General features: G+C 45.7%; 1 protein-coding gene across 2 annotated transcripts in view; it reads right to left on the bottom strand.

Moving 5' to 3' along the window:
- Positions 1 to 27,531, bottom strand: part of KATNBL1 (katanin regulatory subunit B1 like 1) — a 74,245-nt gene that overhangs the window by 7,549 nt on the left and 39,165 nt on the right. For both annotated transcript variants that reach the window (XM_082275190.1, XM_082275191.1), the window contains exons 6-9: positions 25,190 to 25,240; positions 14,204 to 14,293; positions 5,406 to 5,495; positions 4,155 to 4,248 (exon numbers count right to left, since the gene is read on the bottom strand). In XM_082275190.1, coding sequence (XP_082131316.1) covers positions 4,155 to 4,248; positions 5,406 to 5,495; positions 14,204 to 14,293; positions 25,190 to 25,240 — 325 coding nt within the window. The remainder of the gene's footprint in view (positions 1 to 4,154; positions 4,249 to 5,405; positions 5,496 to 14,203; positions 14,294 to 25,189; positions 25,241 to 27,531) is intronic.

Here is a 27,531-nt window from a genome sequence, read left to right as displayed (position 1 = left end):
AAGAGGAAGGAGCACTCTGGCTACAGCCGAATCCAGAGTCAGGCCCAAATAGTCCAGCGTTGTGGACGCAACCAAGGCTGACTTCTGAAAATTCAGAAACCAGCTGAACTCCCACAGAGTTCGTATTGTGATCTCCAGGTTCTCCACCAGAGCAGATAGAGACAGCGGTTGTTGAAGGAGATTGTCCAATCCCCATTTGGCGTAGCAAAGCTAGCACCGGAGCCAACACTTTTGTGAAGACCCAAGGAGCGGATGTGAAACCAAAGGGTAACGCCACAAACTGATAATGCTCCTCTCCCACAGCAAAGCGGAGAAACGCTGGTGACTGGCACATATTGTAATGTGAAGGTAGGCATCCTTGATGTTGATAGTAGCAGGAAAATCCCCCTGACGCAGGGATGCCACCACCGTTCGAATAGACTCCATTCTGAACTTATGTACCTGCACAAAGCAGTTTAGCGCCTTGAGGTCCAGGTTTGGATGCACTTTGCCTTCCTTCCTAGAGACGGAACAGGTTGGAGTAAAAACCCTGAAAACTTTCCAAAAATTGTAACAGGGACAATTAACCCTTGAAGGAACAGGTCTTGTACGGCCCCAAACAGATCCTGCAACCGGTCTGCAAGAAGGCGCAGGTTGGAATGAAACAACCTTGCCAGGGGGACAAGAGCGAAAGTTGATCTTGTAACCGGACCAAATAACTGTGGACCCACTTGTCTTGAACCAGGGAAGTCCACAGGTCCGGGAACCAGCAAAGATGTTCCCTCACCCCTGATACAAGTGAGGGCGCACCTTCATGCTGAAGGAACCTTGTCCAAACAGACAGACAGACCATCTCCTTGAAAGGGAAGATTAGTCAAGGCCTTCTTAAAAGTCTGATCCGCAGACCTGTATTTAAGCCAAATGACACGCCGAAGGACCACCGCCAAAACAGAAGTGAGCCATAAGGGGAGATGCAACCAAGGAGGCATCACAGACAACTGCAACCCTAGGACCTGCTAGTCCGCCAGCTCAGCAAAGGCAGGAGGGAGTTGTTCACCCTCCAGGTCACGCCATAGGAGCTTAGCCCACTCGGTCAGCGTTTGCGACACTAGGGCAATGGTAAATACCGGCTGCATTGCCGAACCTGCTAATGTGTACATAATGCGGGCCACAGCCTCCACCTTCCGGTCAGCCAGGTTCTTAAAGGCCGGGGACTCTTCCACCGGAATCATGGTTGCCTTGTTTAATCTTGAAACCGGAGGGTCCACCACCAGTGTCACAGTCCACTTCTTAAGAAGGGACTCCTCATTGGGGGGGAATGCCTAGTGAAGCGCTTAGGAGCCCCATGGGGATGCTTTGGTTGTCCCCACTCTTTAGCAACAATTCTGTCATTGCCGCTCTGGATTGCTTGTGAGCCCACAAGCCACCTCCACCCCGGACACAAGGGACTCCAGGACCGCAGTCAGTGCATGGATGGATGGTTGGGACCCAGATGGCCCTGCAGCCTCAGAGAGGGGATCAGGTGGGGAAAGGTGCTCCAAGGACTCCATGAGTCACCAGGGGGATACCACAAAATTTGTAACACACTGCTAAGGGACAACCCCCACCGCACTGGCAGCATCACCCGGCCGCCAAGCACAAGGCACAAAGCGATCCTCAGCAGAGAGGGAGAGGACCCCAGCAGACTCCCCACCTGCTGACACAAGCACCTGCAAGCACCAGGAAATTCTGCACTACACGTGCGGCAATCAGGAAGCTAAATGATCCAGGAGTCAACACCAGGGGATAAGGAGGGGCTTCCACTGCCAAAATCGCCACCCACAGGGCTTCACTGTCATGGCCGCCACTATTTGCAATGATAAACCACATGTAAATGGCTGCCGGAATACACAAACATGGTCGCTGTGTATAGAAACCCACAGGCTACAAGAAAATGGCGGCGCCACAAGGCATATAAGGACCTAGAATGCGGGGGGACCAGGCTTTAGGACAGATGCAGGCAGGATGGGGGGCCCTGACAGGAGCCCCCACAGGGTAACATCCCCCCTGCACACAATAGATCATTCGGCCGCTGGCGGCGGACCCCCCCAGGCCCCCATCGCCAGTGGCACCCTGCCCCCACCCCAGGAAGGTGGCCAGACCACCCAAAAAAAAATAAAATAAATACATCCCCAGCGTATGTGGAAGAGGGGGGGGGGGGCAGGATGAGGAACTTGAAAAAGAGGGGGACATATACTTATCATACCAGTAACCAGATGGGCACCACTCCAGACAGATTCTCCTCTTCATCGACATGGGGGGGAGGGGGGCTGTCAGCCAGGAGGAACGCTGTGACTCAGGCCAAAGCCAGGTCGTATACAACCTCACGAGACGTTTAACTCACAGGGCCAGCCCCTGTTCAGTGGGGCCAAGTCAGGACTGACCTAGCGGTGGAGCCGGGTCCTGCTCACGCTCCCTGGCCAGACTGGGGTGACCACTGGATCTAGATTATATTAGTGACTATAGCTGGGAGAGGGAGTATATCCCCTGGGACTAACCAAAAAATCTTGCTCCAAGATTGACAGGAGCTGTGTCCGTCAATGAATGAAACAAATATTTTTTTTTCAGGATTGTCGCTCTTTGAAAAAAAAAAAAAAAAAACACATAGGTGATCAAATACTACCAAAAGAAAGCTCTATTTGCAGGGGGGGGGGGGAAGGACATTCATTTTATTTGGGTACAGCGTTACAAGACCACGCAATTGTCAGTTAAAGGAACGCAGTCCCGGATCGCAAAAAAATGGCCTGGTCATTAAGGGAGTAAAACCTTCTGGTCCAGAAGTAGTTAAAAAAAAAAAAAAAATACACCAGGACATTTCACCTGCAGTAAATGTTTGGCGTATGTTACACTCCCTGCAAACATGGCAATGTGTGTTCCGATGCAAAAGTGTTTGACCTAAATTAGAAGTCCATGAAAACACCACAACTTGTGCCAACTAAAACCAATAACATTTAAAAAGAGAAGTATAGGGTTTCCAAAAGAAATATCACTGAACGCTCAATTCTCTCCTCCGAGCAGAGCACAGTAACGGTCACTGACTCTCTGCTCTGTCCCTCCAGCACTCACTGGAGCACTGGGCTGTGGAGGGGGTGCGAGCAATTGGCTTAGTCTCCCAGTGGCTTGCCGAGAGTGAGCCAGCTGCCGATCAAGGCATCTAGGTGGATCCCAAATGTAAAGTCGGGATCAATCCAACACAGACAACAGGCTTTCTGTACCATGCGATCCGGTGCAGGCAAACACGTCTGTGACCTGTGTTTGTGGTGTTATTAACATTGACATTCATTGTAGATTACAACTGCAGTGCATTTTGAACATGGTGCAGGAAACCTGCACAGAATGCGGGTATCCCGAGTTACATTCTAGTGTGAATAAGCCCTAAAATCACTATTAGCACGCACACAACCTAATCTCTAAATTTCTGACAACATATAAAAATACAAATTGTCTTCGTTTGTGTAAATGCAAAATTGCGTGTCTTTGCCAAACTAGAAAAAGAGAAATCCAACTTCAAATCCATCTCCAACTGGGCTCACGTCACATACTTGTCTTTAGTCTCAAGGTGCTGTCATCGGCTCATTTCTGGTGATACTCTGTATCTTATAAAATTGCAATTGAAGGAATACTGCACACCAGAAATAAAAAAAAAACAAAAAAAACAAACAGTTTTATGAAATCACAGGCAGGAAGCATAAACTATAAAATTGAGAAAATGCATAAAAAAATGTATTACAACCTGCTGTGATTTGGTAAAAGAGAAAAGTCCTATAAATTCCAAAATGCAGTGCTTCTTCAATTGAAAGTTTATAAGTACAAGTCTAGAAAAATGCCTCCTCAGGGACATGGGTACCAGATCTACTTTTCATCAGTAGCTATGCTGTGCACAAACTGGAATCTGCCGTTACTGCTGCTCCCCCTCCCCCCCTCTGGTCTAAAGATTTCTCCCCATTTATTCGAAAAATAAACAGACAACTTGAAAGCATTGACATGCTGGGGTCTTCTGTCCAGCTCTGGCAAAGAAACAACCAAAACAGTGCTTAATCACAAAGATCTTTACCATGCTCACCAATTTTACATGTTAAGAATGTTATACTCTTTACAGCAGTTTATAAAAAAAGCTACGAAAACCTCCAATTTACCTTTGCTATGTTGCCGGTATAACCTGGAACTGATGCAAGGTAACTTTCCTGAAGCCAAATTCCACTTAATTGGTGTTTTAGCATTAAAACATTTCTAGAATAAAAAAAAATAATAATAATTATTATAAACTATTCAAGTCATAAGTACATAAAGCAGAGCCTCCCTCTCTGCAAGTGTAACATATCCCCACTATATTCTATAGGACAAAACAAGAGCAAACCACCAGAGTATCAAGCAAATGACCAGAGAAACCATGAAAGCAAGGGCAGTTTGAGACTGGGGTTTCATAGTGATCCAATCTCTTTGAGGTTTATTTAATAAGAGTCAAAGCCATTCACTCACATTCAGGTCACTTTGTTAACTGTGGTTCACTTTGCAATACCGCATTTCTATTTAATATGATAGGTTGATTGAAATTATAGCTTTACCTTATTTACGAAGTTCCAAGTACATTCACTTTGCTAAACAGTCTAATTTTAGCAAATCAAACCCACTGACTGAGCCCTTCTGAAAGACCTGCTGATTCTGGCAAATCCTTAAGCAGAACTGATGTGGATTAAAAAGTTAGGTATGCCATAATGGGCATATAAAGCTGCTTGGAAAATCTAACATTTAGGATAGGGTTACCTATTACAGTACTTTTTATGCAGTAGATGTTTACCACAAACATTTTTCATATGGTAAAGTATTTTAAATACTTTTGACCCGTGTCAGAGTGAGCTCCCTTTACAGTTACTACAATAAAATAAGCTTCAATAATTTATAAAAGGAAAAAAAAAAAAAAAAGAAAGTCAGTCACTGATTGACTGATAAAACTGGTTTTCAAATCTTTCACGTTACATACATTCAATGTTATAGATCTAACCATTACAAAACCTTTTCATATGCTCGTCCATCTGTGGACCCTACAACTGACCAGCAGATTGCGATTATGGTGTGGTCTTCTGTTCTTGCCCTCAAAACAACAGTTCATACTGGTAATGGTGTCTGCCTGTTTAGAATGATAAACTATACATGCTGCCTGGTTCAAAGTGGCTACACGTGTCATGGATTTAAAAAAAAAAAAAAAAAAAAAAAAAAGAAGTGGTACATAAAACCACTATAAAAGTTGAAAGTATGACAAAAAACATGCTTTCATCTAGAAATATTAAGTGTCATTTTCATTCTCTGTAGAATTTTCCTGTTAACATTTCCTTAGCTTCCCATTGTGGCTAAAAATAAGATCAGAACATTACCCTTCATATACTTACTCATCTAGTGAATTTTCAGAGGTGGTAGATAATTGTGTCCACCACTTCTTTACAATTGCTTGAAGCCAGTTAAGACCAACTATTACATATCTGAAAAAGTAAAAATATGTTATCAATCTGGATATTTCTGTTTTGATATCAATCATAAAAATTTGCACTGGTTAATTTCATTAAAAAATATAGGGGTAAAACAGGTTGATAATGTAAACGAGCATATAACTCAAGTGATCATTGCTTAATATATTAAAGTGGTGGATAACTTTTAGGTCTGTAAACCAAAGTTGGCAGAGAATGCTAGAGATGGGAGTCAAATCAGAAGGAGATCTGAAAAAGAGCTGAAATTAGCTCAAGTACTTCTTCAAAAACGGTTTTTAGAAAAGCCAAAAATGTCAGCAACAAAAGTGCATAGTAGAATCAAAGCCAAAAGTCTTTAACCACTTAAAGACTAGGCCTATTCTGAAACGTTTTGTTTACATGTAAAAACCAATTTTTTTTTGCTAGAAAAGTTACTTACAACCCCCAAACATTATTCGTTGCAATTTTTTTTATGTCACACGGTATTAACACAATTATTTTTTGGGGAAAAGCTAAACTTGAATTTAAATGCAAAGAAAAAATTGGATTTTTGACTTACCGTAAATTCCTTTTCTCTTAAGCTCATTGACAGACGCAGACTTCTTGATTAATATCAGTAGGGATATACTGCCCCCTACAGGAGTAGGACACTAGGCAGGAAAAAAGTTCTGGCCACACCTTATGGGCAGTCCCAGGGGGTATATCCTCTCTCCCTGCATAGGATGTCAGTTATGTAACAAAGCAGTGTCAGAGACTCATACCAACCCAACTCAAAATAGAGGGGCGGGTACTGCGTCTGTCAATGAGCTTAAGAGAAAAGGATTTTACGGTAAGCCAAAAATCCAATTTTCTCTGTCGCTCATTGACAGACGCAGACTTCTTGATTAATATCAGTAGGGACGTCCCAAAGCAGTGCCACAAATGAGGGGTGGGATAACAGAAATAAAAATCCAATCCAGAAGGCCCAACCAGAAGCATCAAGGACTCATCGAACAAAAGGATGAGACCCAACTGAAAAAAATAAAAAACCCCCGAGGTAGACCAACGGTCCCCTCAAACAGCGGCCTGCAGAACCTTGCGGCCAAAAGAGGCATCCGCCGATGCCAGCACATCAACTTTATAAAATTTTGTAAAGGTGTGAACCGACGACCAGGTAGCCGCCTTGCAAACCTGAAGCACCGACGCCTGATGGCGGAAGGCCCAGGAAGCACTAAGAGCCCGAGTGGAGTGCGCCTTAACAGGGAACAGAGGAACCCGACCCTTAATAGAATAAGCCTGCACCACCGTCTGTCTGATCCATCTGGAGATAGTCACGGCAGACGCAGGCAACCCCTTTCTAGGGCCATCCGTGATCACAAAAAGTGAATCAGCCTTACGAAAAGAGTCAGTAGTAGCCAAGTACACCCTGATCGCCCGAACCACATCCAAGGAGTGTAACACAAACTCCCGAGGATGACTGGGCTTAGGACACAGGGAAGGTAACACAATATCATCATTCAAATGAAACTCTGAAACCACCTTAGGAAGGAAGGATGGATTCGGACGAAGAACCACCTTATCCCTATGAACCACCAGATATGGGGAACGACAGGACAATGCGGCCAATTCTGACACCCTGCATGCAGAAGTGATAGCCACCAAAAAAGGCCACCTTCTGGGATAAGGTAAGCAAGGGAATCTCCCTAATATTTTCAAAGCGAGGTTTCTGGAGAACTGACAACACCAAATTAAGATCCCAGGGCGGCAAGGGCGTGCGCACCGGAGGAGCCAAGTGCCACACCCCCTGGATGAAATTCCGCACCAAAGAATGAGTAGCCAGTGGCCTCTGGAAGAAGATCGCCAATGATGAAACCTGACCCTTGATAGTGCTCAAGGCCAGTTTCAGCTCAACCCCCCGTTGCAGGAAGGCCAATATCCGAGCCACCGAGTAAGAACGTGGAGGAACCCCGAGGGACTCACACCACGCGATATAAGACTTCCATGTGCGATAATAGATCTTTCTGGAAGTCGCTTTCCTTGCTTTAATCAGAGTAGGAATAACTGAAACAGACAAACCCCTGTCCTTCAGCACCTGACTCTCAACAGCCAAGCCGTCAAAGCCAGCGATCGTAAAGCAGGATGGAAGATCAGTCCCTGAAACGGCAGATCCTCCCTGAGAGGAAGTCGCCAAGGAGCGTCTGCGACCAGCCTGACCATTACTGCATATCAGGCCAATCCGGAGTCACAAGGATGACTGGAATTCCCTCCGCCTCTATCTTGTGAAGAAGTTTCGGTGACAACTTGAGAGGAGGAAAGGCATACAGCAGCTGGTACTGCCCCCACAGAGTATTCAGTGCATCTGCCTGAGGATCGCGGGCGCGGGCTACAACCCTCTGCACCTTTCTGTTGCGCCGAGATGCCAAGTGATCCACGTCCGGGGTGCCCCAATGAAGGCACAACTGGTGAAACACCTCTGTCTGAAGAGGCCATTCCCCTTGATCCAGGGTCTGACGGCTGAGAAAGTCCGCTTGTCAATTTTCCACACCTAGAACGTAAACTGCAGAAAGAGCTGGAACAAACTGTTCCGCCCAAAACCTGCCGGCCACTTCCACGGCCGACAGAACACTCTTGGTGTCCCCTTGATGATTGACATAGGCCACGGCATTGTCCGACTGAATCCGAACCGAGCAGCCCTGAAGATGCTCGGTCCGGTGAACCAGGCAAAACCTGATCGCTTTCAGTTCCAACACATTTACCGATAACCTGGATACTTTCAGAAAAAAGGGCTTCCCCTGACTGAGCATCGGAGACCGAGGCCCCCAAACCAGAAACTACCTGGTCCGCTCGCTCAGCCGGATCCGATTGTCCAGGGAATAGGAATTTCAGTTCCATTTGAGAAGAATCTCCTTTTGGAGAGTCCGCGTATGACACTGAGCCTGCGGAGACTACGCACAGAAGAGGTCGTCCAGGTAGCCCAGGACCGATATGCCCCGCTGCCGCAACAACGCCAGGACTAGGGCCCAAACTTTTGTGAAGACCCGGAAAGCAGAGGCGAGACCAAAGGGTAACGCCACAAACTGATAATGGTCCGCTCCCACCGCAAAGCGCAGATACCGCTGGTGTCCTGCATAAATGGGAATGTGAAGATAGGCACCCTCTATGGGCGCCCTTTGTATCCAGTGCTGCACTGCCCCCAACAGAGCCATTAGGCGATTCGGGGACAGTCGCATATTGGAAGGGAAGAACCGCACTGGTAGAAGCGATCGCAACTCGATCTTGTGTTCCGACCGTATGACCTCGTGCACCCATTTGTTTTAAATACTGAAGAGCCACGGGTCCGGGAACTGGCGAAGACATCCCCCCACCCTTGATCTGGGTGGGGGCGCACCTTCAGGCTGAAGCAGTCTTATCCTCAGGTCTGGAAGGACCGGATTTTTGCTTACCAGACCAGGGTCTCTTGAAACCCCCCGGGGGGGGCTTTGGAGGACTTTGCCATATCGCCCGCCCCGGAGGAGCGAAAACATTTCTTGTGAGCTGTAAAGGAAGGTCCCTGTCTGCGACGAGGTTCCTTACCTTTATTAGCCTGTGGTAGAAAGGTGCTCTTGCCCCCAGTGAGATCCTTAATAATCTCATCCAAGGTAGCACCAAACAGGCGATCCCCCAGAAAGGGGAGATCAGTCAATGCTTTTTTGGAAGCCTGATCCGCCGACCAGCACTTTAACCATAGAATGCGCCGGAGGACCACCACCGAGATCGACACACGCCCCAGCAATGGGGCAGCGTCCAGTGCGGCGTCACAAACAAACTGTAGCCCCTGCACTATTTGCTCCAGCAAATCCGGCACGGCAGTAGGGAGACTTCTCCCCTCCAGGTCATGCCGTAATAGCTTGGCCCATTCCGTCAATGTCTGTGAAACCAGAGCAATGGTAAACATTGGCCTTAGGGCCGATCCTGCCAGGGAGAATATGGAACGGGACACAGATTCTGCCCTACGGTCAACTGGATCCCGAAAGGACGGGGAATCCTCCACCGGGATAACTGTGGCTTTATTTAGTCTGGAAACAGGTGGATCCACCACAGGTGGCAGCGTCCATTTTTTAAGGAGGGACTCTTCAAACAGGTAGCGCCTAGCAATCCGTTTAGGCATCCCAGGGGGTCGTTTTGGATGAGCCCACTTGTCTTTAATAATATCATCAAAGCATTTGGGAAAGGGAACACCTTTTCCACCTTAGAGGGCTTGAGAGTGCCAAAGGCAACTTCTGTCTGAACTGCCTCCACTGGTGCAACCTCCAGTTTTAGGGTCTCCCGGACTGACATAATCAGTTCGTCCACCAGTGCTTTGTCCTGCGCTATGGCAGAGGCAGGAAGATCATCCTCACTGTCAGAGGGACGCGGGACATCAACCCTAAAGGAGGAACCCGCGGCAGCAGCGACCGGCTCAGGATCAGAGTCTGAGGTATCGGACGAGACAGGGGTGGGCGGGGGTCGTTTTTTTAGCCCCCCGTCCCTGACAGGCCACCTCCACCCGGGACACAAATGACTCCAGGACCGCTGAAAGCGAATCAATGGTGAGTGGAGAATCGGAGGGCCCTGCGGCCACCTCGAGGGGATCAGATGGGGACTGTCAGCAAAAAATGACAAAATGGAAAAAAAAAAAAAAAAAAAAAAAAAAATTTTTTTTTTTTAAAAGAATCCCCCAGCGCTAAAGCGCCCCCAGTGGTCACGTGCTCGAGACCCCCGCAGAGAGAGAAGAGACCCCCAAAAGGCTCACCACTTGATGCACCAGAGTTCAAACCAGGACTGCTCTCAGCGCTGTCTATCTGACAGGAAGTCTTTTGTGGAGTGATTTTCCCAGGTCTAGGGAGGGGACACGCCCTTGGTGATTACTACAGCTGCTCAGCTCTCAAGCAGGACGAGCTGGGTGTACCAAGATGACCGCCTCCATGCAGAGCACATGTATGCTACAACAAAATGGCAGTGCCAAAAAAGGGGACCCCTGCGTGCCTGCCCACGGATCAATCGGTGGATGGACCTGAAGGCACAGGTAGTAACCCCCCGCACGATCGTTTAGGGCAACACCGGCGGCGCACCCCACCGCCCCCATATGCGGTCTGTAACCCAGATTGAAGGAGGGGGCAGATAGGTGGGGGGGGGCATAACAGGACAGAGCGGAACCCGGGATCATGAGAGTCCGACCATCCCAGGGAGGGGCCCGCGTCCACCCCAAAACCCGTCAGGGGGAGAGGGGGAACATTCTACTCACCATACCGGAACAGGCGGGCGCGAACTCCTGACAGAACCCCTCTCCACCGAGGTGGGGGGGCTGTCGGCCAACACAGACGCCGAGACTCAGATTCAGACTGGTCGTAGGCGACCTGGCGAGACGTTTAACTCGCGGGGCCAGTCCCCGTCCAGCGGGACTATGTCGCGGCCGACCCAGCGCGGAGCTAGGGCCTGCACGCGTCGTAGGCCGGCTGGGGTGACCACCGGATCTCAACATCCAGCCCGTCGCCCAGATCCAGCATAATTGCTTGAAGATCTCACAGGAACAAACTGGAGAAAAAAAGCTAACTAAAAAAGATTCATCTAAAAAAAGCTTGCCAGGACCAGAGATCCCAGCAAGGAACTTAGGTCCTTACTCCTGACTAGGCAGAAAAAAACTGACATCCTATGCAGGGAGAGAGGATATACCCCCTGGGACTGCCCATAAGGTGTGGCCAGAACTTTTTTCCTGCCTAGTGTCCTACTCCTGTAGGGGGCAGTATATCCCTACTGATATTAATCAAGAAGTCTGCGTCTGTCAATGAGCGACAGAGAAACAAATATATAACCCAATTAGTTTTAAAAAATATAAAAGATGTTACGCCGAGAAAATAGATACCCAACATGTCACACTTTAAAATGGCGACAAACTACGATAACTCTAAATCTCCATAGGCGGCATTTTAAAAATATGTACAGGTTATCGGTTTAGAGTTACAAAGGAGGTCTAGCTCTAGAATTATTGCTCTTGCTATAACGTTTGCAGTGATACCTCACGGGTGGTGCAAACACGGTTTACATATGCGTTCACCTCTGCACATTTTTTTTTTTTTAATTTTAGTTTATTTTTATGCAGTTTTTCATTTTTTTTATCAGTTTTATGACTCTTTATGGAGAGATCTGGGGTCTATTAGGCTGGATCTGATGCTGAGCTCCCTGCCAGGACAGAAGAACCCAGAGAAGCATTCTGGATAACACTGAACACCACCATATCCCAATTTGGACTAAATGAGAAACAAAGGATTTTTTCCCCCTAATTTATATATGAATTGTATTTAATACTGTCAAAGTGTTAGCCATGGATGTATTTGTTCACAATACTTTATTTTGGGTTGCCATGCGTTTGAAAACAGGCAGATGCGAAGGCATGGTATGGTAAAAGGTATTTTGTTTTCGAAAAACACGCGGCAAAGCATGCATTTTCGTGCAGGTTGTCATGCGCTAGGAAATGTGCAGATGAAAATGCAGCCCAAATAGTAATGAAAGTGGGACGTGCATTGCCATGCATTTTAGAAACGCACATCAAAGGGTGTGCGTTTTCTGTGTGGGCTGCCATGCATTCAAAAACACGCAGATGAAAACCCAGCCTAAATGACAACGTGAGAGAGATGCATGTTTGTTGGACAAAGCAATGCGTTTTCTGTGTGGATTGCAGGCATGAGTACCCTCTTAGCAAGCGGCAGTGGGGGAGAGGAAGATCAGGGCTGCTCTCTGCAAAACCACTACACAGAGCAGGTAAGGATAATGGGATTTTTGACTTGCCATAAAATTCATTTCACACAGCCGCACAGATCCCACCCAAGGGGAGGTGGTGGCCACAGGACACTCACCAGTGGGACCCTCCCTCCCCCGGAGGCGCCCATTTGCCCGCAAGCCGCGGCCTAAATTTGAGGGCGCGAAGCCCGCCAGAGCCGATTGCCCAGGAACAAACGGGGGAGAAGGCGGATGCCCAAACGGAGGGTGGTGGCTCCAGCCACCCTCCACTGGGGCTTTCCTAAACAGCGTCTGGCTGGTAGGCTGCAAAGCCGCAGCCTAAATTTTCGTCTGAGTCTGGCCGTGTGCGGTGTGGACCCGCGGATGTGAAGCCATCAGCTCCCCCAGCCCAACACAACAGCCGGGAGCCCTTAGGACTCCTCTTGCCCAAGTCACTAACCCCCCCCAGGGTGACCCTGTTGTAACCCCCTGGTGTGCGCCCAGAGAAACCGGTCAGCAGCAGCCCCAAAGGAAGCCCCCTCTTCAGAACATATGGCAAAAACCAGCTCAGAACCTCGGGGGGGGGGGGGGGGGGGGGGTGCTGGTGATGGGGCATGGAAAACCCACGGTGACCCTAGATTGGCTGTGGTGAAGGCAGGAACCCTGGGGGTCCAAGGCCGGGAGGGGCCCACGTCCACACCAAAACGCGCAAGGGGAAAGGAAGGACACTACCTACTATTCCATGGAACCGGGTGGGCACCACTCCAGGCAGACCACAGCATCGTTTGGGGTGCTGCAGGCCAGAGGCATGCTGTGACTTGGGCCGCGACGAGGTGTGCGTCCTCGCGAGAAGTTTAACTCGCCAGCCAGCCCCTGTCCAGTGGGGCTATTTCTTTGCCGACCTAGCGCAGAGCTGAGGTTGTGTCGCGCTCGCTGGCCAGACTGGGGAGACCATAAGGATCTCAAATATCCAGTCCATTGCTCAGTCCAGCAGTTGATTGTAGTTCTCACAGAAACAGAAAATACGAGAGGAAAAAAAAAAAAAAAGAAGATTAAAAAAAAAAAAAAAAGATTAAAAAAAAAAAAAGAAGGAAAAAATGCTAGGACCAGAGATCTCAGCAAGGAACTAGGTCCTTACTCTTGACTAGGCAGAAAAAAATGAAATGCCTATAGCAAGAAGTGGGAGTATACCCCCTGGGACCGCTCCATAGGTATGGTAAAGCTTTTTCCTCCCTAGTGTCCTACTCCTGTAGGGGGCAGCATAACCCAACGGTCAAGAAGATTCTGGAGCCGTGTCCGACAATGAAAGAAAGAGAAATGGCATTTTAGTCAAAAGACTAACAAACGAAATCAAATTTATAATCGCAATGGCTAAATCTGTGTATGTAGTGCATGCTCAAACCTTAACAAATAATGAACATTACATTTTTTTTCTCCAGGAGTAATGTTTGGCATTTCTAAAGAAATAAGGCTCCTTTCACACGGCCGCTCCGTGTGAAAGGTCCGCTGCGGGACTTTTTTTTTTTCTTCCACGGAGCGGATGACATTTCTGTCATCTGCTCCGTGTGCCCGCATATCATCCCATCCGTTTGCGGATGATATGCGGACATAATGTAAGTATATGGCACTGCGGATGTCAGCGGATGACACCGCTGACATCCGATTTTCCTTCCTTTCCGTTTTTTACACGGAAGGAAAAATGGGGTTCTGTTCCATTTGTAAAAACGGAACAGAACTGAAAGGAGGAAAATCGGGTGTCAGCGGATGGTATTCCGCTGACACCCGCAGTGCCATTCACTTACATTATGTCCGCAAATCATCCGCAAACGGATGGGATGATTTGCGGACACACGGAGCAGCCGTGTGAAAGGAGCCTAATACAAATTTAACTAAATCCATTTGATTTTTGTCAACTAAAATGTACTGGAGGTTTTTAGTCTACTAAAATATGACTAAAACAACTGGGATTGATGTTGCTTTAAATATTAGGGGAAATATAGGCCACTTACTCTTCAAATTTGCTCTTAAGTAGAGACTTAACCAGCGGTAACAGGTCAACACAACAACCAACTGAAATTGAAGCCTTGTCTTCCTGTAAGCTGCAAAACAAAAAGCGTTAAGAAAATATTGAAAAAAAAAAAAAAAAAACACCACAGATGAATTTTCGCTATACTTGATTTTAAAGCTGAACTCCAGAAAAAAAAAAAAAATTTATATATATATATATATATATATATATATATATATATATATATATATATATATATATATATATATATATATATATATATATATATATGTATGAGGTACACAATGATGCACTGATCAGTTAAATCAATAAATGCAATGGTGTGCAAATCCATTCAACATAACAGCTTGAATTGAGTGAGTTAGCTGGTCATTTCCTTGGTTTGGCTAAATGGATACAAATTTGAAATAGATACTAAACAACTAAATGCATACTTTTTTTTTTCCTTCTGTTGCTCCACCTTGAGTTACACACCGCTTGGAAGGGGACATTCATTACTGCAACATTGTGTCACATCCAGTCTTCTATTTTGTCACTGAATGATGTCCTCCCTGTGTTCCTTTTCCCTTCTAAATTGCCCCCTGCTCCATTTAAACCCAACATGTGTTAGGTATACAGAACTGCAGCCTCCCACTGACACTTTATTTTAGGGTGTTCGAGGATTTTGGAAATTATAGGTTAATAAAATGAAAGAACGAATGGCATAATATGTGGTGGTGTGCTACAACCTGTTGGATCACAACAACAGTTACAGAATTTCAGTCTCTGTGACCTAGCAGGCTGGGTACTTGTAGACTCCTTAAAAGCATCCATCAGATTTGCATTTGCTTGTAGTTTGACCAGTGTTGATTGTTGCACACTACTGCAAGCTTTTATTGGTCTTGTTGAGTTGCAGCTTGCTATGGAATCCACCAGCGGTTTTTTTATACTGTTGCCTAATTCAGTTAAAAAAAAAAAACAGCCACCAGTGCTGAAGTAGCCATTTATAGGTCTGTGCTTAGCACATTTGTGCCAATTCATTCCCCACTACATGTACATAGTTACATAGTAGGTGAGGTTGAATAAAGACAATAGTCCATCCAGTTCAACCTGTGTAGGTGTGTGTGGCTGTAATCATCTCACATACCCCTGAATGTTCCGATCCTTGAGATGTAAGTCTAAGAGTCTTTTGAAAGCCACCATACTACCCGCAGAAACCACCTCTTGTGGTAGAGAATTCCACAATCTTGTAGCCCTAACAGTAAAGAACCCCCCACGTTGCCTGAGGTTAAAACGCTTCTCCTCTAATCGCATTGTATGCCCTCGAGTCCTCATGCAATCCCTTCGAATGAACAGCTTTTTTTCTAAGCTGGGATCCCCATTAAGATATTTATAAATTGCTATCATGTCCCCCCTCAGACGTCTCTTCTCCAGGGAGAATAAATCGAGCGATTGTAGACGCTCTTCATAGTCAAGGTCCTCCAATCCCCTAATTAGTTTAGTTGCCCTTCTCTGGACTCTCTCCAGCTCCAACACATCCCTCCTGAGGACTGGCGACCAGAACTGGACAGAATACTCCAGATGCGGTCGGACCAGAGTTTTATAAAGTGGAAGGATTATAGTCTTATCTCTGGAATACATCCCTTTCTTTATGCATGCTAATATTCTGCTGGCTTTGGCAGCTGCCGCTTGACATTGCATGCTGTTGCCTAATCTATCATCAACCAAGACTCCCAGATCCTTCTCCATTTTTGATTCCCCCAAGGGTTCCCCTCCTAACGTGTATTGTGCTTTTATGTTTTTAGTCCCCAAGTGCAAAACCTTACACTTCTCCACGTTAAACCTCATTTGCCATGTCGTTGCCCACTCTATAATTTTGTCCAGGTCATTCTGTAGGATATCTGCTTCATGCTGTGCAGTTACTGCTCTGGCCAATTTTGTGTCATCTGCAAAAACTGATATCGAACTACTGATCCCGACCTCAATGTTGTTTATGAATAAATTGAACAAGGTTGGTCCCAGGACTGAGCCCTGGGGCACCCCGCTTACTACCTCAGACCAGTCTGAGTATGCGCTGTTTATTACCACTCTTTGGACACGCCCTTTAAGCCAATTCCGTATCCAAGAGCAAACCCTGCTGTCGATACCTGCAGATCTTATTTTATAAATTAAGCTCTTGTGGGGAACTGTATCAAACGCCTTAGCGAAATCCAAGTACACCACATCCACTGGTCTCCCCCTATCTAGCTCACAGCTCACCTCCTCGTAAAATGTTAATAGATTGGTTGACAAGAACGCCCATTTGTAAACCCGTGCTGATTACTGCTGATGATGTTGTTGTCTTTAGCAAACTCTACGATATAGTCCCTTATCATCCCCTCCAGAAGTTTACATACTATTGATGTCAAACTGACAGGCCTATAATTTCCCGGGATATGCCTCTGGCCCTTTTTGAATATCGGAATCACGTTAGCTTTCTTCCAATCCCCTGGTACATCTCCTGTCCAAATACTGTCAGCAAAGATCAGGAACAGTGGTCTGGATATAACCTTACTGAGTTCCTTGAGTACTCTCGAATGTACGCCATCCGGGCCTGGTGATTTGTTTGTGTTGAGTTTATCCAGCCTTTCCCTGATTTCACCCTCTGTTAGCCATAGTGGCAAGTCCTGTGTATTACTACTAACCAAACAGTCATGGTCAGTGTACCCCTCCGTTTCCTGTGTAAAGACTGACGAGAAAAAAGCATTCAGCACGGTTGCTTTTTCAGTGTCCTCTGTAACCATCCTCCCACCATTGTTAATTATGTGTGCAATATGTAGAGATCAGCAACACAACAAAACGGTAGGTGTTCATCTACTTGAGGGGGGGGGGGGGGGCTATTTAATTTAAAATGAAAGCCCTTTGGTTTACTGCACAGAAAGGTTACAAAGCTGTTCCACCGCCATTAAAATACAAAATGTCAGCCTTGCATCCAGGTGGCATAGAATTGCAAAACTAAATATGTTCAGCCTGTCTTTTCACTTCTGTGATTTAATTATTAAAAGGGATTGTCAAGTCTTTTTCTTTTAGAATAAGAGATTATACTTCCCTCCTCTGCAGTGGTGCACAGGGCAGCCCAGATCCTAGCTGGAGCTCATGGCCACTCCCTCCTGTTGAGTGCTCTACAGCAAGCAGCTTGCTATGGGGACACCCGAGCTGCAGCTACGTGCATCTATTCAGACACAGGGCTGCCGTTCGGCCCCACCCCTCTCCCTCCTGATTGGCTGTCTGCTTGACAGTAGCGGGAGCCAGTGGCCCCGGCTGCTGTGTCTCAGCCAATCAGGGGAGTGTCTTGGACAGGTGGGGCACTTGTGGACATCGCTGAGGCACACATGGACATCACTGGATAGAAAGGGGGGGGGGGTCAGGTAAATATAAGGGGGGCTACTGCACACAGAAGGCTTTCCATCTTAATGCATAGAATGCATTAAGATAAAAAACCTTCTGACTTTACCACTTTAGGCTCACTCTTAGATCAGTAAATTGGTCATAAAGAGATCAAGAAAATATATGAAAAAGGAACCAAAAAGGTTTCACTTATTAAAAGATAATACAAAATCATAACAAGCAATACATCATACTTAATGTAAAAAGAAAAGAAAAAACAAAAAAGTGGAAACCTATAGCAGAGGTGTGCTTCTGTTGCATTGTATAGATCTATAGAACCCATAGATCTGGTTTTGCAGCTCCAGCCTAATTTGGTCACAACCAAGAAGTCCTGTTAAAAGCAAAGTTTTGTGTTCGTGGGAAATCAGGTGCTTTATAGGAACATGTTGCACCTTACACAGGTTTGACACATTATAAATGATGAAGTTCTCTTTTAATACAGTACAATAATGCATCCTTTATTCACTATCACCTGTCCCCAACCACACCCTTCCCAACCCCACAGGGGCTGGCCCACCTGTCACCTAATCTCAAGCATGCCCTATACAAAATCAACTTGTCTGTTGAAAAGATGCACCATACAATATACATACATATACTGGGAGATTTTCTGTATGGGGAAAAGGTCAGCTTTAACATGATTCCATACTGTAGTATAGCACTGGTCTATGTATGGAGAAAAATGCAGAGCGCTCTTGTGTATTCTGTGGTAAATTCTCAATAATGGGTTGGATACTAGAGAGTGCTCTATGTGGGGGGGGGGGGGGGGGGGGGGGTCAGATTTCACTGATTACTTAGGAGTGAACTGTGTGTACAGACTACTGTTCTCTCCTCCTGCACTTCACTTCTTATGTGTGCAGTAAAACAGTCCTTTCCATTCTTGTGAGTACACAAGAAGTCTATTGCTTTACTTCCAGTGTGTGCAGCAAATCAGTGACTATATAAGAATAGATTTCTTTTTGAAAAAATATATTCTTCTCAATACTATTAACTGCATACAACTATCACAAAATAGGTCCTTAAAGTGGTTGTAAACCTACTTTAATGACTTTTACCTATAGGTAAGCCTATATTAAAGGCTTACCTATAGGTGCTGTAAATATCTCCTAAACGTGCACCGCTTTCACACTGGTGGAGTCTGCCAGAGAATCCCCCACTGAGCAGTTGGATGACAGGTCAGCATTGATGCAGAGCGGACACAGGCACAGTCCGATGTACTCTATGGGGCCGTCGGATGGAAATGGACCACCTGTCCATTTCCATTTGATCTGCCAGATGGATTGGGAACGGACCCCCAACTGTGTTTTTAGCAGACACGATGTGGACACGTCCGTTGACCTAAACCGATTCATAGAGAGCAATGGATGATCTGATCGCGTCCGTCTGAAAAACAGACCAGTGGACCCAATGGTCTGTCCGCATGAAAAGGACATATAAGCCAAGATCAGTCGAGGTGTTCTCTTCAGCCGCATCAATCCAACAACAGAAATTTGTATCCTTACAAGCTATATTTTATCAAAATTGGCATGATTATTATGGAGGGTACATGGTCATTTATCATTCTTCATGATCCTTTTTACTTTTTGTTTGACATAAAACCTCACTATCAACTGGTTCCAAATTCGTGCAATAGCTATTCTGGCAGCCAATATAATATAGGAAAACATTTAATTTTTTTCAGGAAAGTCATTATCTATTTTGTGAAAAGAGGGCAATCTCTGGTTTTCTGGCGATGTGTTTCCCAGTTACATAGTTATTCGATTGAATGTCTTTATTCAAAACCTAGTCATTTTGGGGTATTGCCACCAAATGTGGACCATGGTGCCTATGTGGCCACAGATCCGGATACACTGATGCTTTGCTGAAATCAAGATCTGCCATGTCCACAGCACGTTTAACATATTCGTGATATAGAAGAAAAAAAAAAAAAGTCACAGGACAAGTCGCACATGTGTGAGGGGCCTTAGAAGATGGCTTGACAGTTCAGTTGAGAACATAAGCAAATGTGACAGTGATCATTCACAGTATGATTTTAAATGTAAGAGTTTTGAATTGGTGGTTTAATTCTGCTTTAAATTGAGCCAAGTCAAATACAGAGTAAAATCTCTATTACCAGGCTGTCTCTGGCTAAAATCTTTTTGTAAACCACTTACCTAGGAACAAGCACACAGCATGTGCCATGTTAGAACTCCTGATTGCATACTTGTTCCAGGCCAGTGACTCAAATACTGGTGACTGAGTTACTTAGCTCTGCAGCCTCCTCTGGCCCATCTCACCTACTTCCTCGCTTGCCCAAACTTGTACCTGCTCAACAAAATTACAAATTCCTCTCCACATTGTCAATACGGGTTATTACGGCAACTTGCTCATTTAGTTGCGCAACACGTGCTAGCAGATAAGCAGCCCACTCACACCTAGTGCATCCTGTTCTAGGAGTGGATGCATTGCATAGGATGTATACATTTCTATACACTGCTCAAAAAAAATGAAAGGAACACTTTGAAATCAGATCTCAATGGGGAAAAATATCATGCTGGATATCTATACGGATATGGACTGGGTAATGTGTTAGAAACGCCACATTGTTTGACGGAAATAAACATTATCAACCCGTCAGAGGGCTGAACTCAGAGACACCCCAAAATCAAAGTGAAAAATGCAAAATTCTATTACAGGAATGTACGATGAGGGGTAAACTTCCAACAGGGACACTGTAGTCAACTTCCTAAGAGGGGGTTTCCTTTCCTCTTTCCGTTGTCTCTAATGGGACAGACGAGAAACGAAAACTGACGGTATCCTAACCACTCATTTTCAAAAGCTGAAGAGCTTTTGGCTTTACAAACACGTTAAGATAAAAACCCATTAAACACTAGAATTGCAAGCATCCAACCCATGCGGAGATGAATACACATGCTGACCTCATTCTAAAATGCAAGGTTTAACCACTTAAGCCCCAGGCCTATTTTTCACACTTTGTTTACAAGTTAAAATCAGTATTTTTGCTAGAAAACTACTTAGAACCCACAAATATGATATATATATATTTAGCAAAGACTCTGGAGAAAAAAATGGCGGTCATTGCAATATTTTTTGTCACACGGTATTTGTGCAGCGGTCTTTCAAACGCCATTTTTTTGGAAAAATTAGGAAAATTCACATTTCACTGCATTTAAAAAAAAAAAAAAAAAACGAATGTTAAGGTTTAAAATTGCGCACACCCGCGGAATGGCGACAAACTACGGTCAATAAAAATCTCCATAGGCGACGCCTTTTTTAACGGTTACCAGTTTAGAGTTAGAGTGAAGCTCTTTTTTCTAAATTATTGCTCACGCTCTGGCGATACATCACATGTGTGGTTTGAACAGCGATTTAATTTGCGGCGCAACTTCAGTATACGCTTTCTTTCGTGTGCGAGCTAACGGTGACAGCTAAAATGTATTTATTTTCTTTTCCAACACAGGTTTATAAAAAATAAATAAATAAATAAAATCTGATCACTTTTATTGCTGTCACAAGCAATGTAAACATCCCTTGTGACAGCAATATGCAGTGACAGGTACTCTTTATGGAGAGATCGAGGGTCTAAAAGACCCCAAACCCCTCCACTACACTTCCATGTATTCAAAAGTCCGAAAATGGCATTTTTCAATACAGTCACTTTAATCTGCCGCCTTTAGCAGCCGAGTAACCCGGAGGCGACGTCATGGATGCAGCCTCCAGGTTACGTCATCGGAGACTCGATCGAAGCCACATCCGGCTTCGATCGGGACTCCATCCAGCCGGCGGAGGTGCCGGCTGGTTGCTCGGGTCTCCCGGTGGGACGGGAGACCCTGGGAGAGCCACGAAAGGGGGTAGACGTCCCCTATCGCTCGCCGGGGTAATGATCGAGCGCCTCCCGAGATGCACTGGTAGTTACCGCCGGAAAGCCGACCGCTGGCTCTAAACAACCACTTAAAGTCAGCCGACGTAGGGGGTACGTCAGTTTGCGTTAAGTGGTTAATGCAGCACAGGATAGTCATGTGTTTGGATGTGCACAAACACTTTTTAAATCGGAGTACTGCACCAAGTCAATAAAACTTCTGGGATATTGCTCTGGCCATTAAAGTATCTGAGGGGGTTGTTAATCAGTTTCAGCTGCTTTGGTGTTAATGAAATTAACAGGTGCACTAGATGACAACAATGAGACAACCCCCAAAACAGGAATGGTTTTACCGGTGGAGGCCACTGAATTTTTTTTCCCTAATCACTGACTTTTTTTTCACTAGTTTTGGATTTGGCTAGGGTCAGGGTCATTACTGATAGCATGATGTAATACATGCACAGTATAGAGATTGCACAGGCAGTCCAACTCCTCCAGGATGGCATATCAATACATGTCATTGCCAGGTTTGCTGTGTCTATCAGCACAGTCTCAAGAGCATGGAGGAGATTCCAGGAGACAGGCATTCACTCTAGGAGAGCTGGACGGGACCGTAGAAGGTCCTTAACCTATCAGCGGGACTGGTATTGGTTCCTTTGTGCATGGAAGAACCTGCCAGAGCCCTACAAAATTACCTCCAGCAGGTCACTGGTGTGAATGTCTCTGACCAAACAATCAGAAACAGACTTCATGAGGGTGGCCTAAGGACCCGATGTCTTTTAGTGGGCCATGTGCTCACTGCCCAGCACCATGGAGCTCAATTGGCATTTGCTATTGAACACCAGAATTGGCAGGTCCGCCACTGGTGCCCTTTGCATTTCACAGATGAGAACAGGTTCACCCTAAGCACCTGTGACAGATGTGAAAGGGTCTGGGGAAGCCACGGAGAACCTTATTCTGCCTGTAGACATTTTTTAGCACGACTGGTTTGGTGGTGGGTCGTGATTGTTGGGGGGGGGGGGGGGGCATATCCATGGATGGACGCACAGACCTCTACAGGCTAGACAATGGCAGCCTGACTGCCATGCCATTAGGAATCTGGATGAAATCCTTGGACTCATTGTCAAACCCTACGCTGGTGCAGTGGGTCCTGGGTTCCTCCTTGGTGCATGACAATGCCCAACCTCATGTGGCGAGAGTATGCAGCCAGTTCCTGGAGAACGAAGGAATTTATACAATTGAATGGCCCCCAGGCTTGACTGACCCAAATCCAATAGAACCCCTCTAGAGCATTATTTCGGTCCATCGGGTTGCACCTCAGTTTGTTCAGGAGCTCAGTGATGCCCTGGTCCAGATCTGGGAGGAAATACCCCAGGACACCATCCGTCGTCATTAGGAGCATGCATACAATATTGTCGGGCATGCATAATAGCACGTGGGGGGCAATACAAACTACTGAGTAACAACTGAGTGCAATGAAATTTCAGCAAAATCAACTAGCCTGCTGCAACATTTATTTTTCCATTACTTACTCTGTACCCAAAATAATGGTCACCAGGGACAGATAGGAAGGGCAAATCTCCCCAGTATTGTCACTATCCCTCCTCTCCAACTTGTCCAATCAGAGAACATTTTATAAAAGGTATTCTGTCTGTGAATGGCCACAATACCAAACGAGCAACCCCCTTCGACCACTTGGCTACTGTGCAGAGAGGACAGGACCCGGAAGACAGGCTATCACTGTAGTAGCGACAGCTACTACACTGAATGTCAGCTTCCACAGCAAACCCACAGGCATGGTATTTGTATGCTTACATTGGACCAGCTAGACACAATGCAAGTATGCAAGATCATACTTGGACTTCAGCTTGTTCCAGTGGATAAAAAACAATAAATGTTCTCATGAAAAATTATATAAATTTTATATCTCAACTAAATTTTACTATCAGAAAAACAATCACAGGTGCAGCAATTTCCCTTTAGTACAGAACTTTAAAGTGATTCTAAAGCCTAAACATTTTTCTGTACCTTAATAAATTCATTGCACTAAGGTGCGGATTTTGGCCCCTCACCCCCCCAATACTTACCTGATAACTCATTCGATCCAGTGCTGTGCAGGCCTGCAGCTCTTTTCTCCCCTCACTTCTGGGTCTTACTGGCTTTGCTGGGGCACCAGGAGCCATTGGCTGCCAGTTAAAGCCAGTGACAAGGATTGGGGGGGGCGGGGCCCGCTGCCTGTCAATGGACGCAGCAGCGGTGCTCAGGAGCGAGCACGCACGAGTACCCCCATTAGAAGCGGCTTCCTGTGGGGGTACAGAACAGAGGAAAAGCCAACAGCGCTGACAGGGAACCCAATAAGAGGACGTTCAGGGCAGCTCTGTGCATTTCCATAGCACAGCGCAGGTAAGAGATGCTCGAGAAAAAAAAAAAAAAAAAAAAAAAAATTTGCAACCACTTTAATCCCTCCCACAATTCACAATCTTCAGTAGAGTTAAATTGTAACTAAAGGCAAAATACTTTTCATTTTGAATAGAGTAGGGGATGGTTATAACTCCTGTTTTTTTTCCCCATTAGGGAGATTTCCCCTTACTTTCTATATTTCTATTCTATCCCATAGCTAAAAACAGGAAGTGAGAGAAAATCCCTCCAAAGTGAAGGAATCCCAGTGTATCACCAGAACCAGTGCCCCCATTGGAAGACTTCCTCCCCCTCAATCCAAAATGTAGTATTTTGTTTACTTTCATGGAGAATAGTAAACATGACAAATAGTGTGTGTGTGTGGGGGGGGGGGGGGGAAGAAACATCCTAAGGCTCCATGTACACGGGACGTTGTTAAAAGTCCCTTTGAATGCTAGAATTTTTAGGACGTTTGAAACGTCCGTTCGGTTGCGTTTGTACCCGCGTTTAGCGGGCGTTTGCGTTTAGAACCGTTCCTAGAGGTCAAAAAAATGATTCCCCTTTAAAATGGAAAAACGCGAAAACGCATTTTTGCGTTTGAAACACACGTTCGAACGCAAATAATTGCGTTCTAAAAAAAGTCCCTGAACGCAACTGCCCGCAAACGACCTGGTGTACATGGACAGATAAGATAAAATGTAGATGGGTTCAGGGGCTTCTATAAAAAACGCCCAACTGCTCCTAAACGGCCATTTCCAGTGTCCCGTGTACATGGAGCCTAAGGGTCCTTTCACACAGGCGGTCCCTGTATCTCCGTTTTTCATCCCATTTTTTTGCAGCTGAAAAACGGACATAATGCATGTCAATAGGATTGCGGATGTCAGCAGATGACCATCCGATTCGCGTCCTTTCCTATCAGTTTCGTTTTTTGGAACGGAAGAGAACCCTATTTTTCTTCCGTTTAAAAAAACGGAACGGACACAGATGTCAGTGGTGTCACCCACAATCCAATTGACATACATTATCTCCGTTTATCATCCGCAAACGGATGGGATGATAAAACGGACATACGGACCGTGTCCGTAAAAAAAAAAGGTGCCGGAGCGGATCAAAAAACGGTCCGCTCCGCGTGAAAGGACCTTAACAGGGAACAGACAGTAATTAAGTCTAACAGGGTATTTAGGCCCTTTTCTACTCTATCCAAAACGAAGGGAAAAAAAAAAAAAAAGTTTTGCATTTAGATTGTCTCACTAAATGTGAAAAAAAAAGGAAAAGAAGAAGAAGTATACAGTAATTGAAAGTTACCTGTTAGTAAGAACTGGAAGACAGTCTGCTATCACTCCTAAATCCTGCATCCTGTAGAAATAGAAGGGGGAAAGTACTTTTTTTCAGCATGACTGTCTCAAAAAAATCCAGGTTACGATATTGCAACTTATTGCATCTTAATAAATTGCAACACAAGCTATATATTGCAATTTATTAAGATATTAAGAAATATACTTCTTTCAATCTGCAGCTCTTTATCTTTCTGTAAAATTAAAAAAAATAATATAGCAACCTTCCGTTCACAGTTGGTGTAGAGAACGCCCCCTGAGATGTAATTTCCTGCTTGTGGATTGGCTGGAAGATTTTTTCCAGAAGTATGCAATACCTAATTTTTTTTTAATCCTTGCAATGTGCATTAAATGTGGCATTAAACTTTAAAGTGTAAGTTCATCACAGAAAATCTAGGGTGATCTTACACTGAACCCCCCCATCCCACTGTACTGCAGTCCCACGATCCTGCTGTTAGTCACCAAAAGCTGCTCCACCGTTCTGGGGATTTAAAATAATCCTGGCTCTCTCCTCCCCACACAGTGCTGACAGGATGGGCTAGACAGACAGATTGATCGTCTTCAATGCGACAGTGAAGACCAAATAATATGCCTCTTGTCCGTACAAACTGAGGAGGTACGGAAAGGAGATTAGGTATTTCAAATTCATGACTGGTGAAGCTGCTTTCCAGGGACTGATAGAGCAGGATTGTAGGAGTACAGCAGGGCCAGGGGGGTCTATTGTAAGGTCACCTTACAGATTTTCTATGAAAACTAAGGGCCCATTTAGATGGGCAAAGAATTTTTTGCGCCCATTAACGCGCCTAATGCATTATGACATGTTATGACACGTAAATAGTCTGATAGGTTTTTGCGTTACCCTCAGAGGCACCTGGCAAGCTTTATCTATTGTATGTATTTTTGTATTCTTGCCCAGTAACGCTTTCTAAACATCTCAAACATGCTGTAAAGGGGCGTTTGTGACGGTTTTGCAGCATGCTTACATTGACATCAATTTAAAGCGGAAATCCACCTGTTTTTGGGTTTATTAAAAGTCAGCAGCTACAAAAAGTGTAGCAGCTGACTTTTAGTAAACACACATTCACCTGTCCCACGACCCAGCAATGAGGCCGGCCGGAACTTCGGCTCTCTCCCTCTTCTTCCCACGGCGCCGGCATCACTAGTGTGGGCAACTGACTGACAGCTTGCAGCTTCACAGCCGGTTTGCGCACTGTGCATGCGCGAGTCGCGCAGTGCATACTGAGTGGACAGGCAATCTTCTGGGAGCTGTGACATGTCCCAGAAGATTGCAGGGAGGGAGGGGGAGAGAACTTCCAGTGAAGCCGCCTAGGCTACCTGAGCGGAAGTGGGAGCGGGTACCTGTCAAATCTAGGTTCCCGCTCCCTCCCAAAGAAATTACATGCCAAAATGTGGCATGTCAGGGGGTCAGGAGGCCATAAAGCGCAAGTTCCACTTTTGGGTGGATCTCCCCTTTAAGCATTTGGGGAGCGGTGCCTGGCAAACACCACATCTGGTCAATTCTGATGCACCAAATGTGACCATGTGAACAACACAGAGCTGCAATGCACACAATTTTGACAGGAGTTTGTATAGACAGCCAGGAAGAGCCAGCAACCATTTGTGCAATTTATTTGGTGATAAAGGAGATGCTAATAACAATTTACATGCAGTTTTATTTTCCTCAAGTTTTTCTCCTCTGGGCTTCCTTCTCAAACCCTCCCTTGCTGCTCTGCCAGACTTCCATTGTGCAGTTGCCCCTTGTGCCTGCCAGGCCCTTCGGAGTCCCCCAGGAGTCTCGGCTACATGCACAATCCCGTTTGTTACATGCAGCCATTCAGACCTGCACACAGTTTGTGTGAGAGGGGCAGAGAGCAAAAGCCATGACTCTTTCTCCACAGTAGCGATTGACTGCTCGGGAGCAGCTGTCAATTACCATTGTGTTAGAGGAGGAGCAGCGCTAAAGGTTTGGCTGTGTGTTGCATGTGTATGCAGCACTAAACAGCTCCATGTAACATTGTACTTCCAAACAGAAGCACGCATGTAGAGTATTCTCAGGGACGCCACAGGTCCTGGAAGGCAGAGGAGGCACCAACAACATGATTCTGGCAGCATGGCCAGTGGAGAATTTTGGGAGGAAAAAAGGAAAGCAAAAATAAAAACAAACGTAGCAATTAAGTTATGGTATTAGCATCTCATTTATCAAAATAAATTACTTTAATATCATGGCTTGAAGTGGTGTTTTTTCACAAAAGTAAACAAGATATTTAGTGCCGGTTCACACTAGGTCGCTCCGACTTCGGGGGCGACCTGTGA

The sequence above is a fragment of the Pelophylax lessonae genome, assembly GCF_965119305.1.
Source record: "Pelophylax lessonae genome assembly, chromosome: 13".
Lineage (NCBI taxonomy): Eukaryota > Metazoa > Chordata > Amphibia > Anura > Ranidae > Pelophylax > Pelophylax lessonae.
This window is presented reverse-complemented; position numbering and strand designations above follow the sequence as displayed.